Source organism: Suricata suricatta, chromosome 3 (genome assembly GCF_006229205.1).
Source record: "Suricata suricatta isolate VVHF042 chromosome 3, meerkat_22Aug2017_6uvM2_HiC, whole genome shotgun sequence".
NCBI classification, from domain to species: Eukaryota; Metazoa; Chordata; class Mammalia; order Carnivora; family Herpestidae; genus Suricata; species Suricata suricatta.
Window position 1 is genome coordinate 21,328,273 of NC_043702.1, and position 25,134 is coordinate 21,353,406.

At 39.0% G+C, this 25,134-nt stretch overlaps 1 protein-coding gene across 1 annotated transcript in view; it reads left to right on the plus strand.

Moving 5' to 3' along the window:
- Positions 1–3,511: 3,511 nt before the first annotated feature.
- Positions 3,512–25,134, plus strand: part of BARD1 (BRCA1 associated RING domain 1) — an 81,236-nt gene continuing 59,613 nt past the window's right edge. Inside the window, exons 1-3 of the mRNA XM_029932927.1 lie at positions 3,512–3,742; positions 14,459–14,515; positions 19,500–19,648. Coding sequence (XP_029788787.1) covers positions 3,600–3,742; positions 14,459–14,515; positions 19,500–19,648 — 349 coding nt within the window. The 5' untranslated portion in view covers positions 3,512–3,599. The remainder of the gene's footprint in view (positions 3,743–14,458; positions 14,516–19,499; positions 19,649–25,134) is intronic.

Below are 25,134 nucleotides of genomic sequence, written 5' to 3' on the forward strand. Positions count from 1 at the left end.
ACACACACATAAATGCACACGGGAGAAAGGACTGACTCTTAAAATCCAGGATCCAAGGCTGGGAGGAAAGGTTGATTCAAAAACACATATGCCATCCCACGTCACACCTGTCAGAATAGCTAAAGTCAAAAACAGAAGAAAACATACGTGTTGGTAAGGCTGTGGAGAAAAAGGAACTCTCATGCATTGTTGGTGGAAATGCAAACTGGTGCAGCCACTGTGGAATACAGTATGAAGTTTTCTCAAAAAATTAAAAACAGATTTATCATATTAACCAGTAATTTCACAAATGGGTATTTAACCCAAAGAATACAAAAACGCTAATTAAAAAAGATATATGCACCCTTATATTTATTGCTACATTATTTGCAAAGCCAAAATAGCCAAGGGTCCATCCATACATGAATATATAAGGATGTATCTGTCTATCTCTACACACACAGGCACACACACAGTATAATACTACCCAGCCATAAAAAAGAATGAAATCTTGCCATTCGCAACAGCATGGTTGGATCTAGAGGGTATAATGCTGAGTGAAATCAGTAAGTTGGAGAAAGATAAATACCATGTGATTTTAGTCACATGTGGAATTTAAGAAACAAAAAAGATGAACACAGAAAAAAGGACAGAAACCAAGAAATAGTCTTATAAATAGAGAACTGGTAGTTACCAGAGGGGAGGTGGGTGGGTGAAATAAATGAAGGAGATTCAGAGTACACTAATTGTGATGAGCACTGAATAATGTACAGAATTATCGAATCACTATATTGCATATCTGGAACTAATATAACACTGTGCTGATTATACTGAAATTTAAAAGGTAAAGATACAGTGGGGTGCCTGGGTAGCTCAGTTGGTTGGGTGTCTGAGTCTTAATTTTGGCTTAGGTCATGTTTCCAGCATCCTGGGATTCAGTACAGAGTTGGGCTCCTAGCTAAACGTGAAGCCTGCTTGTGGTTCATTCCCTCTCTCTCTCTCTCCCCCTCTTTCCTGCTTGTGAGCTTTCTCTCTCTCTCAAAAAAATAAATTTAAGTAAAGGTTAAGCATCAGCCACTTGTGCTAACAGAGCATGGCGGGAGGAAGGCAACGGAAGGGGAGTTTGCAGACGGGAGAGTAACCTTGCTTATTCTCTCCATGAGTTTACTATGGCTGCCATCAACCAACTGCTGAGAATTTCCTGAGATTTGTTGACAGGTGATGGGGCAATGGCAGAGGGAAAGAAGAGGAAGCTAATGGGAGAAAGACCTCACTGGCCCTGCGCAACTCATTTAATAGCATTGTACAAATAGGTCAGTAACAACTGTTTGATACAAAGTGGGAAATCTGCATTTACTCTGATCAGTTACATTGTGTTCTAATTACAAAAGCATCTGATAAAATTATTCAGTGTTATTCTGTGGTAAGTAAAGCATTAACAGTACTGGTTATATATGTCTTCTTCTCTGGTTATATATGTAATCATCTTCACATTAGCTACCACTTATTGATTGAGTACTTATGATGTAAGTGATTTTACATTTATCTCATATAATAATCCTTTAGATCTATGGAATGAATACTCCCACTTTATAGATAGGGAAACTAATGTTCAGAGGACTTTTGACCTGATTTAAATCACACAATTACTTAGCAGAGGAGGTGGGATTAGGAGTAGGGATGTCTGGCTCCTGAAATCCCCAATTTACTCCATTATATACCATAGTATCTCTAAGTGTATTTAACATTTAAAATTTTCTAGAGTTTGATTTCTCTGAGGCTCTGCAAAGAGTAAGTAATGGCTTAACAGGGTTAATAATCAAAATCAATTTCTTGACTACCTATGAGTTTAAGAAAAAAATTTGGTTAGTTTAATATGCTATTATAAGTCAGAAAAAATAGTCTCTAAGATCTTCCTTAGTTTTACCTATTCTGTTTCTACTGACAAGTGGTTATTTGGAAATGTTTTAGATGGCTACAGTGTAGCCTAAGGACTGGAGGAGACTTGGGGGGACTTGGAGGATATCAGCCAGAAGGCTACGGCAACAATCTAGGTAAAAATGAGACAAGGGGCCTGTGGTGGAGTGAAGACAGAGAGAAGTAGGTAGATTTGAGAATAAGTCGGAGTGGAAATGTAATGATTTGGCAGTGGATTGGATGGGGTGGGTGAAGGATGCTCAGTAGGTGTTATCCATAAAATATGGCCAGCAATGAAAGAGCCTTGTGTGGGTCTGAAGTTTTGGGGTGATGGTGGGGTGGTTCAAAGCCAACGGCCAAGAAAGAATTCTTGAAGACGTCTTTGGTGCAAAAAGGTTATTTTATTAAAACACGGGGACAGGACCCATGGTCAGGAAGAGCTGCTCTGGAGTCCTGCTGGGTAACTCATTATATACTCTCAGATTGGAAGTGGGTCAGGGATAGAATGTCTAAGGAATTTTGGAAGCCATGTTTCTAGGACCTTGAGGGGTTAGCTATTTCTAGGGAAACATCACTTATTACTGTTTAATAAAACATTAAATATGGGGGGAAGCATAAGCTTGGAGTATGATTACCAGCATGTATCTTGGGGCAGCTGAGATAAAGAAAGTTGACTTACAGAATCCTTGAGGTTGAGCTAATATTAAGCTAATGTTAAGCTCTTTTGCCCCCCACCAAAGTGTCATCCTTGAGGCAGCTGAGCTCCTAGAGGGAGGTCACTCTGTCGGTCTCAAGACTTGTCAACGGGCGGCAAGGGAATTTAATTTTTCATTTGCTTTAGTTTTTCACATTACCATGCAAGCACATAAACCCCCTTCCTTTGTTCTTGGGTATCCAGGAACGTCCAAGGAGTATCACATATATTCCATCTGTGTCTGGGGGTGAGACGGGGTGGGTGCCAGCCTGGTTTTTGCTGTCAGCTTTCCCCCAAGCTCCCTCATCAGATCTTGAACAAAACAAAAAACCTGTAAAAGGGGGAGGGGGAGAGGAGAAAGTTACATTTATAGGAGTAAAGAAGGTGGCATTTTCAGTGTCATGACCAAAGCTTTTCCAAGTTCTACGGTAGTCTTTTTTTTTTTTAATGTTTTTTAATTTATTTTTTTTACAGAGAGAGACAGAGCATGAGAGGGGGAGGGGCAGAGAGAGAAGGAGACACAGAACCAGAAGCAGGCTCCAGGCTCTGAGCTGTCAGAGCCCGACGCGGGGCTTGAACCCACAAATGCGAGATCAGACCTGAGCCGAAGTCGGAGGCCCAACAACTGAGCCACCCAGGCACCCCTCTACGGTAGTCTTAACAGCACTCCTTAGAGATTACTCTCTACTTTGTGATTTTCCATCAGTCGCGTCCACAGTACCTAAAACCAACAGCTCAGAAAAGTCAAGGACTTGCTTTTTCTCACCTTCATCCCTCCAGGCAGCCTGGACCCGCCCCCTATCCCGCCAACTGCAGGCCCCGCCCCTCCCGGCCCCGCGCTCGGGACTTTTAGCGCGTTTCCGGGGCCCCGCCCTCCCAGCGTCCGGCCGGCCCACAAACTAGGACCGTTCGGGCTGGGGTCGGGTCTGAGGCCTGCGGGCGTCTTAATCTTTGCACGACCCCCTGCATCTCAAACTCTGGGAGGAGCCCTTCCGGCGAAGGCGGGGCGATGCCGGGGAATCGGCAGCCAAGGGTCCGGTCCGGTAACGAGCCTCGTCGCGCGTCCGCCATGGAGCCCGAGGGGCGCGGGGCCTGGGCTCACAGCCGCGCTGCGCTGGACCGGTTGGAGAAGTTGCTGTGCTGCTCACGGTGGTAAAGACTGACCCTCCGGCGGGTTGCCGCGAGGGCGGGGGGAGGAGATCTTTTCAAACCCCAGGTGCCCTCCTTCCATTCCCGCCCTGCAGTCGGGTCGGCGGGCAGACTTTGTACCTGCCTAGGGATCTGGTGTTTATTAGTTGTCCCCTCCCTCTCCCCCATTCCCATCCTTTCCGCGCGGCTTTCTTTGCCTTTTCTTTATCAAACCCGACTAAGATGGTAGTTGCCGAACTTTAGCGGGTCGTAGACTTGTCTGGAGGAGTGGTTAAAAATGCAGATTTCAGGCCCCGCCTCCATGCTTTGAATTCGTAGGACTGGGGTGGGCCTAAGGCATTGGCACTTTTTACTGGGCTTCGGATCCCTCCCGCTCAGGACTGCGAAGTTTGAATGGCCCGCCAAGTTTCAAACAGCTGTCACTTATTGCTGAGCTGCCCCCTTGATCTTTACTCCGTGGAAGCTCTTTCTGGGAAGAGGAGGGAGTTTGGGGGACCTTTGCAGGAGGTAGATTGAAGATGGCAGTGTGATGGACACCGCCATTCTGTTTCTCATTTCCGTGCTATAGTCAAAAGGCTGTATCGCTTGGGGTTCCAGCTCTTAGAGATGCTATTTATTACCATTTTTTGCGTATTTTCCTTCGTGCTGTTGCACCACGGGAGCCCTCTCACTTCAAGGTTTTCATTGTATCTGAAGACATCATTTTGATGACTGGTACTCCATGCTTTTCCTGTAGCTCTGCCTAGTATACAAACCAAGGTTTATAAAACCCAAGAAGGACTTGTCACCCTTTTCATTTCTTCCCAAAGCATTGATTGAGCACCTGCTGTGTGCACAGGCTCTGTATTTTCTGCATCGATATCACTCAGGCAGGTTTTCTTTCTGCTTGTAGCTGTCCTGACTGTATTTCTTTTTTGGACTTTGTTTTGATTTTTTTTTCCCCTCCGATTTCCAACCTGCAGAACTTAACATAAAGTACAAGTTACAGCAGCTTTTTTCTTTAAAAAATGAGATGGACTTTACTTTCGCTGAGTTTTGCACTTATGTTTGGTTTTACAAAAACAAAAAAAATCACTACACTCCTTAGAAAAGTGGCACTTTTGCTAGAATGGAGACATTCTGAGTTGTGTGTGTTTTTTCATAACACAGGGGTCCTCTGTCTGAGAATAAGAAATTTAAACCTAGCTCTGCTAGTTGCTATAATAGATAGAAGCAGTTATAATCAGACCCTAGTAGTTAAGCAAAAGTTAGACTTTCAGATGGGACGTTTCTGTTTGGAAGGTACTAGGGCAGCAGCATGGTGCTTCACTTAGAGTGTAGTCAGGATGCCCGAGTTCATGTTCCAGCTTTGACATTGTGGCTCAAGTCATTTATGTATTTACTAAACATTTTTTAAAAATTTATTTTGAGAGAGAGAGAGTGCATGAGTTGGGGAGAGGGGCAGAGAGAGAGGAACAGAGACTCCCAAGGATGCTTGCCCTGTCAGCACAGAGCCCTATGGTGAGGCTTGATCCCAAGAACCCTTTAATCATGACCTGAGCTGAAGTCAAGAGTCTGATGCTTAACCAACTGAGCCATCCAGGCACCCCATGGCTCAAGTAATTTAATTTCTGTGCCTCAGTTTCCCTGAGTGATAACTATTATCTGAGTGATAGTAGTGCTCTGCTTGTCCACCTATGAGGATTCATTACGGATAAAAGGTATTGAACACCTGCAAAGTGCTATTTTGGCATTGAGGATTCGTTAGTGAACAAAGACAAAAACTTCAGTCCTTAAGCTAACATTCTGTGGGAGGGAGGAAACTAAATGAAAATATAGGTGTAAAGTGTTCAGTATGGTAGTTGTTATAGAAAAAGTGGTAAATAATAGGTGTCTTATAAAAATACAGAAAAGCATAGCCTGCTTGCTGAATGGTTTGGGGAAGGCAAACTAGGTGATTATATAAGATTATATATAAGATTATATAAGAATAAGAAAAGTTCATAGGTTGTCCTGAAATCTAGTACAATTTCACTTAAAAAAATTTTTTTTAAAATGTTTGTTTATTTTTGAGAGAGAGAGAGAGAGTGTGTGAGTGGGGGAGGGCAGAGAGCCAGGCACAGACTCCAAAGCAGGCTCCAGGCTCCAAGCCTTGAGCTGCTGAGAGTCTGACATGGGGCTCAGACCCACGAACTGTGATCATGACCTGAACTGAAGTTGGATGGGTTACCAACTGAGCCACCCAGGCGCCCTGCCAATTTCACTTTTTATCCCCTGCTAAATATTTCTCTAGTTTCTAACCAAAGTGAGCTGACAATAAGAGACAGAGGACTGACAGTAGACATTAGAAACTAGGTCCAGACTTTTATTACAACTCATCCTGTTGGCTGGAGAATAATACTGAACTCCAGTCAATTTTCTTAAAAAAATTAATATACGAACCACTGATGGAATAACTAAATCTCAATGATGTCTTTGCATATTTTAACCTAGAACTTGGCAAACTTCTTCTGTAAAGAGTCATATAGTAACTATTTAGCCTTTGCTGACCACCATCTGTGTTCTTACTATTTTTTGTTTCACAACCCTTAAAAACACAAGTTTTCATGTACAGAAGGCTGTACAGAAACAGTCCACCGACTTGATTTGGTGCATAAGCTAAAGTTTGCTAAACTGTTTTAACAGGTGGAATGTCTTAAGTTTAAAAATCCTCAGTGTAAGATTTTTATATGACACGGGATTTAATATTTAGAAATGATTTTGTGTTCCTGTCGGGATCTCTGTACGTTTCAGCACGGTCTGTAGTGTACAAAGCATGGCCTGTTGCTTCTTATCCAGGGAAAATAATCCCTTTTTTTTCCAGGGGTGCCTTTCCCTGTAGCTACCTGACACCATCGCTTGAAAGGAGCAACTCAGGATGGTCTGTTTCTTGCTTCGCTACGTACCATTCCTGGCAGTGTCCGATTATTTGAAATTGTGTCAGTATGCCCTTTTCCAGAGCTTCAGAGTTCTACCCAGTGGACCAGTGATTACCCCGATTACCCTCACATTCAGCTTGCAGCTGTCATCTATCTTGTGTTCCCAGGTGTCACCTGTCTTACAGAGCATATTGGATCTGTTTTATAGGAAGCATTGCTTGTGGCTGAGGGTGGACTGGCTACATTACAGGGCATCCTTTCTTGACCTTTAACATCAGTATGACTCCAAGGTGGAGCTGATGAAATTTTTCAAGAGGCCAGATGTGACATTTGTGTTCGGTCCAAGCCTTACAACCAGATAGAAGCTATTTAAAGATTTGAAAAAATGAGACAGGAAGACCATATCATTTGAGAGGCTGACAGAAAGCATAGTAATAATATGTTCCTAAAGGAAGTAGGAAAAAAAATGTAATGTAAGAGCCCAGGTGTCATAGACACTATTTTGTGAATTAAAATAATTAGGTATCTCTTGACATTTTTGTGTGTGTGCAGGTTGACCTCTACCATAATGTGATTTGGAGTTCTAGCACTTTTTAAATCAACTTTTAGTAAAAGGAAAAAAGCAATCTTGTGATTTTTAGCATAGATGATTTTATTTTTCTAAATTATCTTTTGTCATTTTAAAGGCCATCAAGATTGTTTTCTCTTACAGAATCGCTTAGTGGTTAAGAGCATTAATTTTGAACTCTGGCTTCAAATCCTGGTTCAGTGATTTTGGGTAAATTATTTTATCTTGCATGTTTCCTTTTCTCATTTGTGGAATGAATTAGTAGTAGTTTCTATCTTATGAGGTTGTTATCTGAATTAAATGTGTTAATATTTGTAAGATACTTAGAGCAGTGCCTATTACGTTCTGTGTGCTATATGGATGTTTGTAAAATAAAGGATAGACTTCCTGACCCGAGCATTAAGCTTCTGTCTTCATTAAGCTTTGAATGTTCAGAAGCAGTGTTAATGGGCCAGTGATCCTTAAGTGGGATGATTACTCCTTTGGCTTGCTCTGGTGCTGGTTTTTCATTAGGATCATAAGTGATCACTGACCACATTAAAGTGACATGATAAAGTGACCACATTAGGGGTGACATGATGAGACATTTTCTACCTTGAAGGGGCACACGCTTAACTATAAGGGATAAAATTCACACAGAGTTCGGGGTAAGTTATGATGAAGGCCAAGGAGATGTAGAGAAGAGTCCTTGGATGGTGCCAGTGGAGGAAACCTTCAGGGCTTTTGAATTGGGCCTTGGAAAGCGTTTTGTAGATGGAGACTGGTGGAGCATGCTAATCACAATAGGCTAACAGGTGTTGTAGAATAAAGGGGAAGTGAGTCAGATGGGCAGAGAGTTAAGAAAGGGTCATATCAGGGAGTGATTGGTGACCTAACAAACAACCTAACAGCAGCTTTCTAAGACTCCCTCTCGTTCTGCAGATTCCCCAATTAGGAGTTTCCTTTGGATTCAAATTGTTGTTTAAAAGTTTCTATCGATTTTCTTAAAAATTTTTTATGTTTTTATTTTTGAGAGACAGAGAGACAGTGCAAGCAGGGGAGGGTCAGAGAGAGGGAGACACAGAATCTGAAGCAGGCTCCAGGCTCTGAGCTAACTGTCAGAAAAGAGCCCAACGTGGGGCTTGAACCCCCGAACCATGAGAACATGACCTGAGCCGAAGTCGGACGCTCAATCGACTGAGCCAGCCAGGCGCCCCTAAAAGTTTCTGTCGACTTTTAACATACATCCAGAAAAGGCACAAACCATTGGTGTTCAGATGTATCATATATCCCTTTTAAATGTGGGATTTATTTACTTATGTGGTATTTTAAGTCTTTGCTACACATTTCATAAAGACAGGTACACATTTCATACAGATAGGTTCACCTTCGTAGCCACAGTGCTGAATACACAGTTTCTTAGTGTTTGTTAAATTAATGCACGAAAGAATTTAGGTTAAGTTAGTATCACATTTAAGGAGGCTTTATAAGTGGAAACACCTGGAGGGCCTTCTGAATTTCACTTGACTCAGAATCCTCCGTAGGTCCCTGGGGTTAGTTACCCATAGTAAACAATGACTAGGGTGTTAGAGCAGATGTAGAAGGCCGAGGTCTTTCCCCCCTGGGAGGTGGAGCTAGAACCACAGACCCAGTATAGGCCTCCACATACCTGGTGTTCTGTAGTCCTTGTGACTGCCAGAGAAATGTAACTGAGACATTGAGCACCTGTTACCCGTAGCATGGAGGACGGTCCGTACCAGTGAAGTTCTTGTTATTTGAACCTGGGACTTTGAGGAGAGATTTTAGGCTGGGAGGGCACTTTTGGCAGTCATCTGCTTTAGATGGCTTGAAAGCATAGTTCTGGAAGTGAGCAGGGAAGAGAATATAAAGAGCCTTAAAACTCAACCTTTGAACATTAGGTCCAACAGGCAAAACTTTAAGGACAATTACTTAGACACTGTTTGCTTTGGAAGAAAGGGAATAGAGGACACAATAGCCAGAAATATTTGAGGCAGGTATGCATAATATTCTCTATGCTTATCTGTCTCAAAGCAGTAGATCCTGTTATAATCATTTAATAGGCAGAAGTCTATTGCCCATTTGGCTTTTGGGATATTGACTCATTGACTTATTCAGTGTTTATCAACACTGAACAATTAGACATGATTTTTGAAAAATTTTTCCCATGTGATTTACTTGAATCTGGCATACAAAATAACTACACAGAATAAGATGCTTTTGTGTCATTATTCATATCCCTTACTTGTTAGCAACTTTGTTTATTCTAAAGATAAATATGTTTAATTGGCTTGAAGAACCTGTGCATTTTGGTGTTAAATGTGTTGGTCCACACTTAAAAATAACTTGGAGGTTTTCTACAATGTAAGAACACTGTGGTAGCTATCTTGCTTAATGTTAAATAGCAGTTTAGCTCAGTAGGCTTAGGAAGCCATTCTGTTAAGAAATAGGTCTGCTTCAGTATTGTAATCTCAACTGAATTTACTTTCCTTTTCTTCTTTGCAAGGAAATTTTTATATCAATAGGCCCTTTTTAAAAAAAAGTTGTTTGTTCTCACTACTTGGTTCTTCCCTAAGTTATAATCCTCTGGCTGCGCCGGTCTTTCCAAATTAACTACATGTAAAGTAACAGAAGTATGACTGCAGATGGGAAAAAGTAGAGTAGCTGAGTTTTCAGGGTACAAAAATCCTGTTACCATGCAAATGTCTTTTCTTATTTTTCTGGATTTTTTTCTTTCTAATATATATGTATATCAAACAAAGAATAGGGTAAAGATAAAATAGAATTCTTAATATAAATTCATTTTTGCATGTACTCTTCCATTTGCTTCATTCACTAAGGATTTATCGAAATTCTGCTGTTCATATAGCACCATGCTAGGGAGGTAATGGTGTGTTGAGGAGCTCAGAAAAAAAAATAAAAGTTAAGATCCTTTGTTGTAGGGCTAGAATCTATTTGGAGACAAGGGGGGGAAAATAAGGAATCAAGCAGATAAAATATAAAATAATTTAGCTTTCAGCATTGATTTCCAGAGCTCCAGCTAGATGCCATCTTTCTGGAACTTGAGAACATTTTGTAATTCTCTTAAGTCATACACTAACTTTGCCTATCAAATTACCTAGTTAGATGATAAGCCCCTTAGTATAAGTATAGATTGTATTGCAGTCAACCTTGTGTTCTGGTTAGGTATAAGGTGCAGATTTTGCAGAAGTGATGGTATGGAAACTAAAATTCAAGAATTTCTGTGCTTTGTTTAGTGTCATTTTTATCATATTATCCTGGATAATATTTGGATAATGTGTTGGGCTTGAATAGTTTTGGGGGTTCAGGAGGGGAGTGTATTCTAGGCTGGGGAGAACTGTCTGAGCAGTTGTGTTTCGGACCTTGGGTATTATTTGAGAAACGTTACAGACACTGGCCTGCTGACAGCAGTTTTTGTGGAGGAGCAGTGCAAGAAAAGGTTGCTTGCTTTGGAGTTACTGGTTGTGAAGAACTTTCTAATATTAAGTTTTAAAAAATTGAAATAATACATGAATTAAAATATCAAGGTATATGGTGATTAAATATTCAAGGGAATAACAGGTGAGCCGGAATCCTTTTCTGTAAGAAGCACTATGACCAATTTATTGTGTGCCCTTTAAGAGGTTCTCTGTTTATATAAGCGTTGTAAGCCTCAGATGAGAAGATAGTATACATCCGGGAGATGTATCGTGATTTATTTAACCATTTCGTCGTTGGTTAAAATTTAGATTGTTTCTGGTCTTTGGCTATAATAAGCTGTGCTGGAATGAATATCCTTGTCAATGGCCTTTACAAGTTTTTAGTTAAAATTACTCATGAATGGGATGCCTGGCTGGCTCAGTCAGTGGAGTGTGCAACACTTGAGCTCCATGTTGGGTGTAGAGAGTACTTAAAAATAAAATCTAAAAAAAAATAATGCATGAACATAGTCAACAAAGTAAGTCAAAGACATAATGAAAACATTATTTTGTTTCATCTGTACTCCAAATATATACAACCTCTTTCATCTTTTAGTTCTTCATGTTTTGCATCTACATTTCTGAATATGTTTCTATTGCTGCCTCTTGATTTTTTTCCATTTAGAAATTTTTTCCATTTACTTAACTTTCTAATATGCATATGTATATGTATATGTACATATATGTATACACACACTATATATGCACACATATATATGTGTGTGTGTGTGTATATGGCATTTTTGTTTTTCTTCTTAATCTCTGGAATCTCTTAATTATTCTGTCTAGATAGACATCTTTGGTATTTTAGAGTTTCAGTTTTGGAAGCATCTGAATATCTCTGAAGAATAAATTTCTGACATGGGAATAGTTTAATGAAAAGTAGGTGCATTTAAAATTTTGATAGTTATTGTCTAGTTGTAATAAAAACTGTTTTAATCCAGATTATCTTCTCCACTAAGCTCTAGACATTGTCCCAAAGCCTAGCTTTGACAGAGATCATTGCATCTCTTTATCTGCTCTTTGAGCTCTTCATTAACAATGTTGTGAACTTCCCTCTCCCAGTCTTGGGTGTAACACCCTACTCCCTGCTCCTTCCACTACGTATATGTACTTTCTGCACATGCACGTACTTCTCTGTCAGTCTTTCAGTGTCCTTCCTCATCTGTTAACAGCAACAAAAAATATATTCTAGCCCACAAATTAGAATAATTAGTACAATTGATCAATTATTCATAGATATTAAGTTCATTGCTAATCACTCTGTAGCATCTCATTGCTAGGGTGAAGGGTCAGAACCGTGGATAAAGGGTTCAGAGTCATCGTAGAAAGCTTTAAGTTTAGAAATAGAATCAAGGCATTGAGTCGAGTACTGCCATAGAAAGCCAAAAGACTGAACTTCATCCTGGAGGTGAGCCTAAATTGAGAGACAGGAAAGGAAGCACTAATGAAATGCTGAACTGGGCAGATAAATGTGCTGGATGAAAACTAAAACAACTGAAGGAAAAGTTTCAGGAAAGAAGGTGAGATCAATGTTACCTCACAGAGAAGTCTGGGAAACCGAGGCATAAAAATGCTTTGGGGAACAGTTTCGGCAGAGTTGGGAGTTCAAGCTAGGGAGAGAAGGAGTGTAGTGACGATGTAGAGCACTTACTGAGGACCTTCCATCTGCAGGAAGGGGATGAGCTGGGGCTGAAGGTACAGTGAGGCAGGATCGAAAGAAGGTGCTGTTTGTTAGGGTGGAGGAGAGTACCTGTGCATGTTCAGTTGCAGATAGAAGAAGAAATTTCGGTGAGTATAATGATGAGAATCGACCACTTTAGGAGACAGGGAAGATACTGGATCTTGGGACAGGGAGAGCAGCACATTTTAAGGAGGAAGAAAGAGCCCAGAGGGAGGGACAGGATTCTGGGTGAAGAGGTGGGAATAGGTCTGGGCGGTGAAAAGCTCACAGTCAGGTTTGTGGGATTTAGGAGCATGGAGACTGTTTTGAATAGCCATCTGTTCGTTTTTTTTTTATTCATTGAACATCTGATACACCACTTTGGTAGAGATACAAAGGTGAAGAAACTACCAACTGAATTTACAGAGACACGTGTATATTTCTGTCTTTTTTAATTGTTATTCATCCCCTGAGAGAAGGCAAGGGAGGGGTGGATTGTGGGGCCTACCTGGCATTATTGGCATCTGTGAGTGTTTAAAAGGTCAGCGGAAATAGGGTGGTGGTGAATGGTGGAATCCAAGGTGCTAATGAGCTGAACGGTGTTCTCTCAAGGTGGAGAGAACCTGAAGGTGGATGTTTGGTCAGAGTGATGGAATAAAATAATACAGGGAGTATGTAATGATAGGAGGAAGTGAGATGCATCACTTCTGAGATCTTCTAGCAGAACTTGTAATGAAGTAGAATTAACATACTTGATTAGGAGAGAAGTGATTAGATTTGGTAGGTGAACTAGCGAGCAAAAATGATAGGAGGAGCGTGATCATTGTAGCAGAGATCATCTTCATCGCCAGAGTCACAAAAGTGGCTGTCACTTCACAAGTCATGATTTTATCACCATGATCTGTGTAGTGGGATAGAAGAATCAGACGTTGTGAGTTTTTAAAAAGTAATAGGTTTTATAATGTCAGTGAGCACCACTTTTGGTATCTTGAGGATAACATTGTAGGTGCGTACTCTGTTTTTAGCATTCTTTCTGAAAGCTCAATTTCACTTTAATGTTCACATCTATTAAATGTACTGTTTGATACTTTTGATCTTTCAAGAAATGTGGAAAACTGTTTTTATTGATATGTGGTATATATACAGAGGTAATTGGATAATAATGCTGTAAATACCTAAAGGTCCTAAGGTTAGTGTAATAAACCAAGCGTGGCAAAATATTCATCCTTCAGAGGCTTTATTTTCTCCTCTTTGTTCTTGCCACGTTACGCCCTCTGAGTATAATGACTTGATGTGTTTATTAGTAAATATATACTATTACTTTCTGAAGATTATCAAATGTAGCAGGTATTTTGATGGAGAATAATTGTGTTTCTCTCTCTCTTTCCCCAATGCCATGAATCTTATTCAGTCTGTAGAATGTCAACCTGATGATTCCTAGTTGCAGTTGCTTAAAGAACAAAATAATTAACTGTGAACTGAAAGAATGGCTGTATTTTTGATAAGGCATCTATGAAAAATAAATGGCCTCTTAACAATAGCCAGTAACCAATGTATTCTTATGGGAAACCATGAATTCTTATGGTCAAGGTGGTCAAATGTCCTGATTTTCATGGTTTAGTCCTGGGTTACACCTCCTATCCTGTGTCCCATTTACTTATTATGTCAGTCCTAAAAATGTTCTCATTTGGGCAATATATTACATGGTCATTCTACCTTTCAGGCCTTATTTTGAAATTTATGGTCTATACTTTGAATCATTAAGCAGAGATGTACCTTAGTAGTTGAAAGAAGCAGTCAGTGGTTGGTTTTGCCAACCTCTATAACAGGAATAGAGATAGTTACACAAAGTTGCTTCTTTCTGAATTCCCTCTATATAGGCCTTATAAAAAATGTTACTGTTTGTACTGAGTTTGGTAGTAGCTATTTGAATTGAGATGTGTGATGATGCAATATTTAGTCAGGGAGTAAACCTTTCAAATAAATACATCTTTAGTATCTTCTGCTTTGGAAAGAGAAATATGGTAGTGTTGGCCTTGGATTTAAGAAATGTTGGGTAATAAATGTTTATCTAACAATGACCTACATCTTGATTGTTTTCCTTTTTTCAAACAGCACTAATATTCTGAGGGAGCCTGTGTGTTTAGGGGGATGTGAGCACATCTTCTGTAGGTAAGTAATTACAGCTTGATACATAGTGTAACTATATATTTTTACTAGATCATCCTCATTTAATCACATTTATCATATGTTGTGTGTTATGTTTGTGTAGCTCTCATAGACTACAAATAACTTACTGTACATTTTCTCATTTGGATGCTTAAAACTGTCTTAATTTACAAATAAGAGCATCAAAACTCAAAGGTGATGACTTTTTCAAAGTTGCAAAGCTTAGTAAGTAGCTCTGCTAAGCTTAGGGAGAAAAATCTCTTATGTAATTGACATGTGGCTTTTTTTCCCCCTTCTGGTTAGTTTTGAGTCTAGACCTTCCGAATTATGAAAATCTTGCTCTTACAGTTATTGGATTAATTTTCTAGGACTCCCATAACAAAGTACCAAAGACTGAGTGGTTTAGAATGACAGAAATGTACTGTCTCATAGCTCTGGGCTAGAAGTACAAGCTCAAGGTGTCAGCAGGGTGATTGCTTTTGAGGGCTGTGAGGAAAATCTTGTTCTATGACTTGTTCCCACCTTCGGGCAGGTGTAGAACCTTTGTCTGGCAATCTTTATCCTTCCTTGGGTTGTAGGTCTGTCACTGATTTTAACCTTCATGTTCACATGGCATTCTCTCTGGTGTGCATGTTTGTCCCTGTGTCCAAGCCTCTTTGTAAGAATGTTAGCTATTCTGGAGTAAGGCTCACTTCAATGATCTCATGTTAATTTGATCTTGAGAAAGACCCTCTTTCCAAATAAGATCACGTTCTTAGCTACTGGGGGTTAAGACTTCAATATATTTATGGGGGACACAGTTCAAGCCATAACAGTTACTATGGAATTATGTCCATGTTATAGAATGAAAGCCTGGCATATAGGTTAGAATACTAGATTTTCATCTCATTCTATTTCTTATTCTGGAGAAATCAATTAAAGGACCGAATGTCTTGTTTAATTATCTGTGAGACAGGGTCCATATAGCTTCCTTCGAGTCAGTTTTTTAATGACTTCAGTGATGACTGTGTGCTTACTGTCTGGCGTGAACGACTTCAGCATGAAGTCTAAGCACACATGAAAATAATTTGCTGTGTGACAGCTGTGGGCTGATGTGTGGGAAGCAACTATGCTTGGGGTCCCAGTTTTCTGTCTGGAAACATGGATTTGATATATGGGGCATATCCAGCTGGAGGGTGGGATAGGGCATAGTACATGTTGCCCCCCTGATCTCTCCGTTGGGAGGATGACAAGGACTTCCTTGCTCTGCCCGTGTGTCAGTCATCCTCCAGCTTCTGGGCCATCTCAGAGATCTTCATGGCAGGAAGGCAGACTGCCAACCACAGAGCTGCGCAGGGCAAAATCCACAAGTCATACCCAACTGCTCTTTTCTTCCTTGTCACATCATTAAGCTCTGTGAGGTCCGCCTTACAACATACCTTGAATCTTGAATTTTCCCACTCTTCTCTCCATTTACTACTGTTTATTTGACCCAAGCCACCATCATATCTCTCCTCAGACTAGTATAAGTTCATAACTGCGCTCCTTCCCCATTTTCTACATTCTTAATAGTGATCTTTTCAAAATGTAAATCAAATCCGTATCAGTACGCTCCTTAAAATCCTCCAGTGGCTTCTTTTACAGTTAGAATAAAATCCAAACTCTTTGCTCTAAGGTCTGGAAGACCTTGTATAGGACCCAATTCCTGCCTGTCTCTCCAGCCACACTTCTTGCTAGCTCACACCATGTAGCCACCTTTTTCCTTTTAGTTCATTAAACACACCAAACTCCTTCTTGCCTCAGAACTTTTGCACTTGGCTATTTCCTCCTTCTAGAATATACTGCCAAATATTTGGGAGGCCAACTTTTCATCAATTACATTTCAGGTCAGATGTCACCACCTCCAAAAGACCTCCCATGATCCCCTTATGAAATATGCCCACTTCCTGTCCTTACTTGGTAGTAAGCAGATTTATTTTGTTTCAGCTGATGTACTTGCTGTATGTAATAGTTCAGTGACAAATCTCCTGGAGGGGAACAAACCCCAAGAATTGTATGTAAAGTGTGTGTGTGTGTGTGTGTGTGTGTGTGTGTGTGTGTGTGTGTAAGTAAGTATGAGTGTGAGTGGTAAAGATCCGTATCTTTCTTTAAGTGGGTTCTAAAAGGGTTTGTGACTTAAAATGGACAATGGAAGATTAAGTTAGACATGAGATCATCTCAAAAGAGATAATGGTCATCTGTTTCCTGACGTGAACGTAGGAAAGAATACATTCGGTGCAATTTTGCTTCATTTTGATTATGTGATGCCAAGATTTGGATAACTGTATTCTTTACAGATTTGAAGCTGTGTAAAACTGCTGAGCAATGTTATAAATACCATGTAGGGTTTTTTTTTTTTAATGTTTATTTATTTTTGAGAGAGAGAGCGTGAGCAAGGGAAGAGCAGAGAGAGAGGGAAATACAGAATCTGTCAGCACCGAGCATGATGCAGGACCTGAATTTGTGAACTGTGAGATCATGACTTGAGCTGAAGTTAGGTGCTTAACTGACTGAGACACCCAGGCGCCCTTTTGCAGTTAAAATTTTTTTTTAATGTTTATTTATTTTTGAGAGAGAAGGACAGGGAGGGAGAGAGACAGGCAGAGTATGAGTGTGGGAGGAACAGAGAGACAAAGAGAGGGAAACACAATATGAAGCAGGCTCCAGGCTCTGAGCCGTCAGCACAGAGCCCAGCGTGGGGCTCAAACTCATGAACCATGAGATCATGACCTGAGCCAAAGTCGGACACTTAACTGACCGAGCCACCCAGTGCCCCGTAAATACCATGCAGTTTTAAAAGATGGTTTGATATATACCAGTCTAGTTGAAGCAGTGAAGTGGAGGGTGCTGGTTGGAAGGGCACAGACTTCTGTCTCACGGACAGCGTTGTGGTAGATCCAACATACCTTCATGCCAGTCCTTGGTAACAGTTGTCCGTGTGTTCTCTTTAAGGTAGAAATCATGTAAAACATAGGGCAGATATATGCAGACTTTCTGGCTTTGGATCGTGTTACACCTTTAAAAATGGAGGATCCCAAAGCAGTTTTGCTTATATGTGTGTATTTACCATGTAAAACTGAGACATTTAAAAATTGCTATTCATTTAAAAATAACAATTAACACTGGTAACATAAGTAACACTATTTTAGGGAAAAAATAACCATTTTATAAACCAAAGAATAATGAGTGAGGAGAGTGCCACTGTGTTATATTTGTGCAAATCTCTTTATTGTTTTGCTGAACAGAAGACTGCAGATTCTCATATCTGCTTATGTAATCATCCTGTTATGATCTATTTTGATTTGCAGTATGTGAGGAAGATCTTGTATTATATGCATAGTGGGAAAAAAGAAGGATTTTTAAATAGTCTTTTTAGATAGTTATGGATATTCTTCTTTGATACTACACTATTACTTAGCAAGTATTGGTTTCTTTAGATTCGTTACAGTGTGGACTCTAAAAGGATACCAGTGAACTTTTTGTATTCTGTTCCATCAAATGTCATTGGATTATCCTATGCCGTGAATGGATCTTTCACCCAGCATGATTTTCTGACCTCATCCGTTGGTCATTTGGAAAATACTGGCTTACTGAGTTATGCAGCTCTATTGAGAAATGACATCTTTCCCCAGAATTCTAGATTAATGTTTACAAAATAACTTGAGAACAGTTACAAGATGAGCATTACAGAATGAGTAAAATAGACTGAGTACCCGTGTGGTGCTGGTAAGTGTTTCACCTAGTTGGATCTCATTTTCTTTATCTGAAAATAAGGTAATGATTCTTGATGAGTGGATTGTGACTTGTCACTGGTATTCCTCAAATACTTAAGTATTATATAACGTTTGATGATTTTGGTCCCCGTACGATTAGTTTCCCTATTTTGTATGTCAGAGTTTTAAGTTAAGGGTTCTTAACTACAGGCAAAGAAACTCAAGGAAGTTCCTTTCTTTGCTAAATAAATTTGACATTTATTGAATCCAGTGATCTGGAAGCTCTGTCTTAGCCCCGGTATGGATTACAGATTTATTTTATAACATTTATTGAGTTACTTTGCATCAGAAATGATGCCAGAATCTAAGATACAAAGAATAGAACTACCACAGGCTTTTTCTGGAAGGAGCTCATATTCTAAGAATCCTTTGTGCCTACAAATGAGTGGGTCACATGAAAAGGAATGTGGTATTTGGGTGAGATGTGGCTTTTATCTGTTAGGTTACCCAGTCTTGGAGCTCCTTTGGTGAAGCTAAGGAGAGTGGAGTGTTAGGTTTCTTATTTCTGAATCCACAGATAAGCTTTGGAGGAGGATTGTGACACCCCCCCCTCTTTTTTTTAACAAGAGCTTATGTATATCTTCAGATTTGCAAAGGGTTTGTAACCCCAAAGTTAGAAAATCCCCCTAACTGTGAGACTTTAACTCCTAGACAGATAACATGAGATGATTTAATTGAGTCTAAGGTTATAAAAATGTCTGAAAGAATCAAATATCTTTTCTCAGAAACTACTTTAAAGCCTTTAGACACTTGTCTGCAAACAAAACAAAAAATCGTTTTCCTAGTCTCTTTGCAATAATTTGCCATGAAGCATAGTGTTAAGATTTAGGATAGAAACGGTTGAGATGCATGGTTTTATACGTTTGGTATTAAATATGTTTGTTTATGTCCCTCTCTGTGCTCTTACCCTTACCCCTTAGAAGCTATAGATTTATTTGTGTGAAAAAATTATGCAGATTAATGTCTAAGTAAAATCTCTTCATATCAAATTACCTAAGCGACTTTAGATACAGATTTTGTATGTGTGTGTATCATACTCTTTCAAAAACATCATTTTAACAAATATTATATGATTGCCCATTGCTTAATACAACTTTTGCTTTATTTACTTCTGTTCAAACTCGGTTTATGTTTATTTTTTGGAATTCAAATTCTGCTCAATGCACTGATAGATATATTTTTTAATCTTTTTAAAGTAATTGTGTAAGTGACTGTGTTGGAACCGCATGTCCGGTGTGTTACACCCCTGCCTGGATACAAGATGTGAAGATAAACAGACAGTTGGACAGCATGATCCAGCTTTGTAGTAAGCTTCGGAATTTGCTGCATGAGGATAAGCTGTCAGGTGAGAAAGATCACTCTCTCTCTTCAGTAAATATCTGATGGATTCATATTGATCACAGAAAATGTGTTAAGATCTATCAGGAATTCTGATGACATATTTCAGATTTTAAGATTTACAGTGTTTACAATTATTTTGAGAAGTGATAACGTAGAAATCACTTAGAGAAGCCAAGGTGCAAAGAGGTTGAATGATCTTACCTAACATCACATGTGTAGTTAGTAGTGGAAATGAGAAATAGAGCCCATTTCTTCTGATTGTCAGTCCAGACGCTTTTCACCACCTACACTGTCTGCTTTTTACAGTTATAATAATTTCTGTATAATATATATGGGAAAGTGATTTTGTCCTTAACTTCACTTAAATACACTTTTACAAGATAGAATACAACCTTATGTGCATAGTGTTTCTAGACTGAATTAATTAGATGAGCACGTTTTGAAAGAGCAAAAATCTAATATTCATTTTCTTTTCTATTTAAATGGGGGTTAATGTTTTTCAAATTGTTCTTAGACTCTGTGTATTAACTATATATCTTCCCATTGTGCTTTCTACTGAGAACTAATTAGCTGGGGAAAGAAAGTAAAAGGTTTTGAATCTTCATAATTAGATACTGGAATTATCTTTTTATTGACCAGACCATTGTCATTTTAGCTTATGTTTATAGGATAACCTTTTCTTGACTGGCAGGATGCTGTGAATGATTGATAATGCTCACATAAAATGGTTGAATTTCCATTTTTAAATCTTCTGATCTTAGATTTCTGACATGCTATGTTATTGTCACCTACTAAAGGTGAAATTGAGTAGACAAATTAAAGAAACAAGATAAATATTTTGTCTTATTGACTAGGTCCATATTTTTAAGAAGAATTTAAATCATTATCTATGAAAAGTTTTGTTCATCTGATCATTGTATTAGACTCTTTTAGGATATAATGTGGTATGTGATGAAGTTTTACATATTTTCAGATCTAATTATATACTTATATACATTTCAAAAAGTACTTACCTTTTTGAAAAAACAATACTGTGCTGTAAATCTCTTTAAGAGCATAATGAAGAAAGTTGCATTATTGTCATCTGTATTTTTTTCCTTCTTACTCAGAGGTAGGGCTGATAGCATTTAATTTTCTAATTAAAATGATTAGTGTATGATATGTTCCCCCCTACCCCATACAGATACCATTGATTAAAGAGAGTTCAGGCATCTCTAGAGGCGTTGAGGGGGAGGGGGAGGATTAAAGTCTTTTTTTTTTTTTTTTTAAGATTTTCTATTTTTAAGTAATCTCCACCCAGTGTGGGGTTCAGACTTACAACCCTAGATCAAGAGTTGTATTCTCTACAGACCGAGTCTTCCAGGTGCCCTTAAACTCTTGATTTAAGTGTACAATATGAAAAATGTTCATGTTTGCCTGAAAGTGGCTTTTGTCAGAATCTTAAAGATGTGTGGTCTGTTAGGAACATTGGCCATGCATTGACATATGAGGTGCTATTCTGAGAATTCTGTCTGTCGTGATGCTTTGATTTGATTCTTCTCCAGTTGCTGTATAGTAATATATTAGCTCGGTCAGGCTGCCGTAACAAAGCACCACAGACTGGGCGGCTTAAATAATACAAATTTATGATCTGACAATTCCGGAGGCTAGGAGTTCTAGATTGAGGGGTTGGTATTGTTGGTGCCATCAGAGTCTGTGAGGGAAGGATGTGTGTGAGGGAAGGAGGTGAGGGAGGTCTGTGAGGGAAGGGCCTCTCTGCTTGGTTTGTAGATAGCAGTCTTTGTGTTCATATGGTGTTCTCTCTGCATGTGTGTTTGTGTTAAATTTCCCCGTATTTATAAAGACACCAGTCATACTGTATTATAGAGTCCCACACTACTCGTTTTTACTAATTACATCTGTAATGACCCTATTTCCAAATGAGGTTACATCCTGAGGTACTGGGAGTAGGACTTGGATAGATGAAATTTTGAGGAACACAGTTTTTTTTTTCTCTTTTCTTTTATAGTTTATTGTCAAGTTGGTTTCCATATAATAGCCAGTGCTCATCCTGACAAGTGCCCTCCTCCATGCCCATCACCCCTGCTTTCCCTTTCCCCCTCCCCCATCAGCCTTCAGTTTGTTCTCAGTATTCAAGTCTCTCTCACGGTTTGCCTCCCTGTATCTCCCTAACTCTTTTTCCCCTCTACCCCTCCACCATGGTCCTCTGTTAAGTTTCTCCTATTCCACTTCTGAGTGAAAACATGTGGTATCTCTCCTCCTCTGCCTGACTTACCTCACTTAGCACGACACCCTCAGGGTCCATCCACATTGCTACACATGGCCAGATTTCATTCTTTCTCATTGCCATGTAGTATTCCATTGTGTATATAAACCACATCTTCTTGACCCATTCGTCAGTTGATGGACATTTAGGCTCTTTCCATGATTTGGCTATTGTTGAAAGTGCTGCTGTGAACATTGGGGTACATGTGCCCCTATGCATCAGCACTTCTGTATCCCTTGGGTAAATCCCTAGCAGTGTTACTGTTGGGTCGTAGGGGAGTTCTATTAATTTTTTGAGGAACCTCCACATTGTTCTGCAGAGCGGCTACACCAGTTTACATTCCCACCAACAATGCAGGAGGGTGCCACATCCTCACCAGCATCTTAAGTCTTCTGATTTGTTCATTTTAGTCACTCTGACTGGTGTGAGGTGGTATCTCAGTGTGGTTTTTGATTTGTATTTCCCTGGTGGTGAGTGACACTGAGCATCATTTCATGTGTCTATTGGCTATTTGGATGTCCTCTTTGGAGAAGTGTTTATTCATGTCTTCTGTCCATTTCTTCACTTGTTTCTCAGGTGTGGAGTTTGGTGAGTTCCTTGTAGATTTTGGATACTAGCTCTTTATCGGAAATGTCATTTGCAACTATTTTTTCCCATTCTGTAGGTTACCTATTAGTTTTCTTGATTGTTTCCTTTGCAGTGCAGAAGCTTTTTGTCTTGATGAGGTCCCAATAGTTCATTTTTGCTCTTGATTTCGTTGCCTTTGGGATGTGTCGAGTAGGAAATGGCTGTGGTCGAGGTCAAGGAGGCTCTTCCTGCTTTTCCCTCTAGGGTTTTGTAGGTTTCCTGTCTCACATTCAGGTCCTTCATCCATTTTAAGTTAATTTTTTTGTATGATGTAAGAAAATGGTATTTAGCATGTTGCTGGAGGAAAACAGTTTTTGATCCATAACAAGTAATGTGACATTTTAATGCTGATAAAAAGGGAGCAGAGTTACTCTGGTGGGCATATATGGGTGAATATGGGCACAGGGCTTTGAGGTGCTAAGAAGAATTAGAGGATTTCTTCAGAAATTCTATTGGTGTTAATGATGGTTGAGTCTTTAGTATGGTTTTCATATTTTGTAGACCATGACTATGAAATATCTCCATATTTCATCACTGCTAAGGACATTTATGAAGATTATTGGGTTTGGAACAAGTATTTGCAAGGGCCAGAGGCCTTTTAGAATGCCGTCTTTGTCATCTAAAAGTAGATGGGAATTTGAGGAGAGAATTACGGTGATGCATTTTTTGAAAGCCATTTTGTGTTCATTTTCCTTATTATAGTGAGTAGTAACTACTTTTGTCTTACCAGACTTTATTAGTGCTGGCTTCAACATTACTTATTTTAACGTGAATTGAAATTTCACAGTTTGGGTAACATACAATCAGGTCAGGTCATGCAGAGCCTGACATGGGACTCAGTCCCATGAACAATGAGATCATGACCCGAACCAAAATCAAGAATTGGATGCTTAACCCACTGAGCCATCCAGGCACCCTGGTTTATCCTCTTTATAATGAGGAAATTGAAAACAGATCTCAATAAATAAGTGATTAAGTGAACCCTAAGGTCTAGCTTGAAAATCATCCAGTTCTGTTACATGGGTGTTGACGATGGTCAGGTAAGTGAGGTGGTCAGATAGCTACATCTCTCTTTCTTTTTAAACCTTGTAGTTCGCAATTTATCTTTCAAAAGAACCTTGTTAGTTGCATTTACTAGAAAATATATAATTACTGTAATTAAGGTGGTAATTAGGAAGAACTTGTCAAATCATGGACATGGTATATGGTATACTAGAGATAAAGGAGCCTGATTTATAGTAATGCTTTTTAAAATGAGCTTCTAAATACTTGAACAGAATTTTCCTTGGTTCAGTGTACTTTAAAGAGAAAAGATGATCTGTCACAAATTTTTCTGACAACCATTTATGGATAATTTTACCTTATTCTTTATAACATAATCTTTTTTTCTACTAATGGAGTTAAATTTAAAAGTTTGTATTTTATATTGCTTCCCATCATATTAAATCAGACCTGCAGGTGCTGGTCAGGCTCTGTGAGGCATTTGTTGGTATTGGTGGTGACGTTAAAAAAAAGCACTTTGATTATGCTTTCATGGGATCACAATTTCCTTTTCTGTTTTCTGGCTTCCAGAGAGATGCTTGTCTTTCTATAGTGAATTACATAGTGTTTCATATATGTTATGACTTTCTTATAATAGATGAAGATGAACATTGAATAGCTGTGTTGCTGTTGTTTTTTTTTAAATAGAACTGAATACTTCTTAACTTACAAAATAATCATTCTTCGGTGAAGGCGTTAATGTTGCACAGATGGTAGCAAAGCACTTTCCTTTGATTTTTAATAAGGGACTAGTTTGTCAAAGAGATTTCTCAACTTCTGTTGTGAAACCTATAATAGAGAATAATTTGAAAGGCACACAATGTACATCATTATAATCCTTTGATGTAGATTAATGATAGCTAAATCACATTTTCTAATTGCCTCCTTTTTCTATAGTTTATTATTAAATTTTAAGAAAAAACTTGGCTAAGCTGATCCTTAGCAACATGTGCATCTCTGTTCCTCGATATTTTGTGATGCTCTCAGAAATATTTATATTCAGGGGATAGAATTTTTTAAAATGTCATCATTAAGAAATTTACTATGTGGAGGAAGGACCAATATTTTTCTTCATGAAATGAATATGACAGTTTATAATGCTTAGAAGCATTCACTCATAAAAATTGTTGTAGCTGTTAATATTGTGATTTATGTTCCAGGAGGATGGGGGTTTTGCTTTTTTACAGGCTTAACTTAGAAATGCTGTGTAAAATGCAGAATTTACAATCATGTTTGCTGCTGTGGCCCTTGCTTAGTTAGGACAAGATGTGTAATTTCAAAAAAAGTCATTTCTGATATAATCTCAAGTCTAGAAGAAAGGTCAAAATGAAATCTTCCAGAGTGTATTTATTACTACTGGATGATTAGTGAAATTATTATGTACACATAAATTACATGAATATATGCTCTTTTCATTCATTTCTTTATAATTTAAGGGTTATGTAGACCTTAGTATGAAATTGTGTTTTGTTTGTTTTTTAAGGATTTTATATTTAAGTCATCTCTATACCCAACATGGGGCTTGAAGTGACAACCCCACGATCAACAGTGGCATG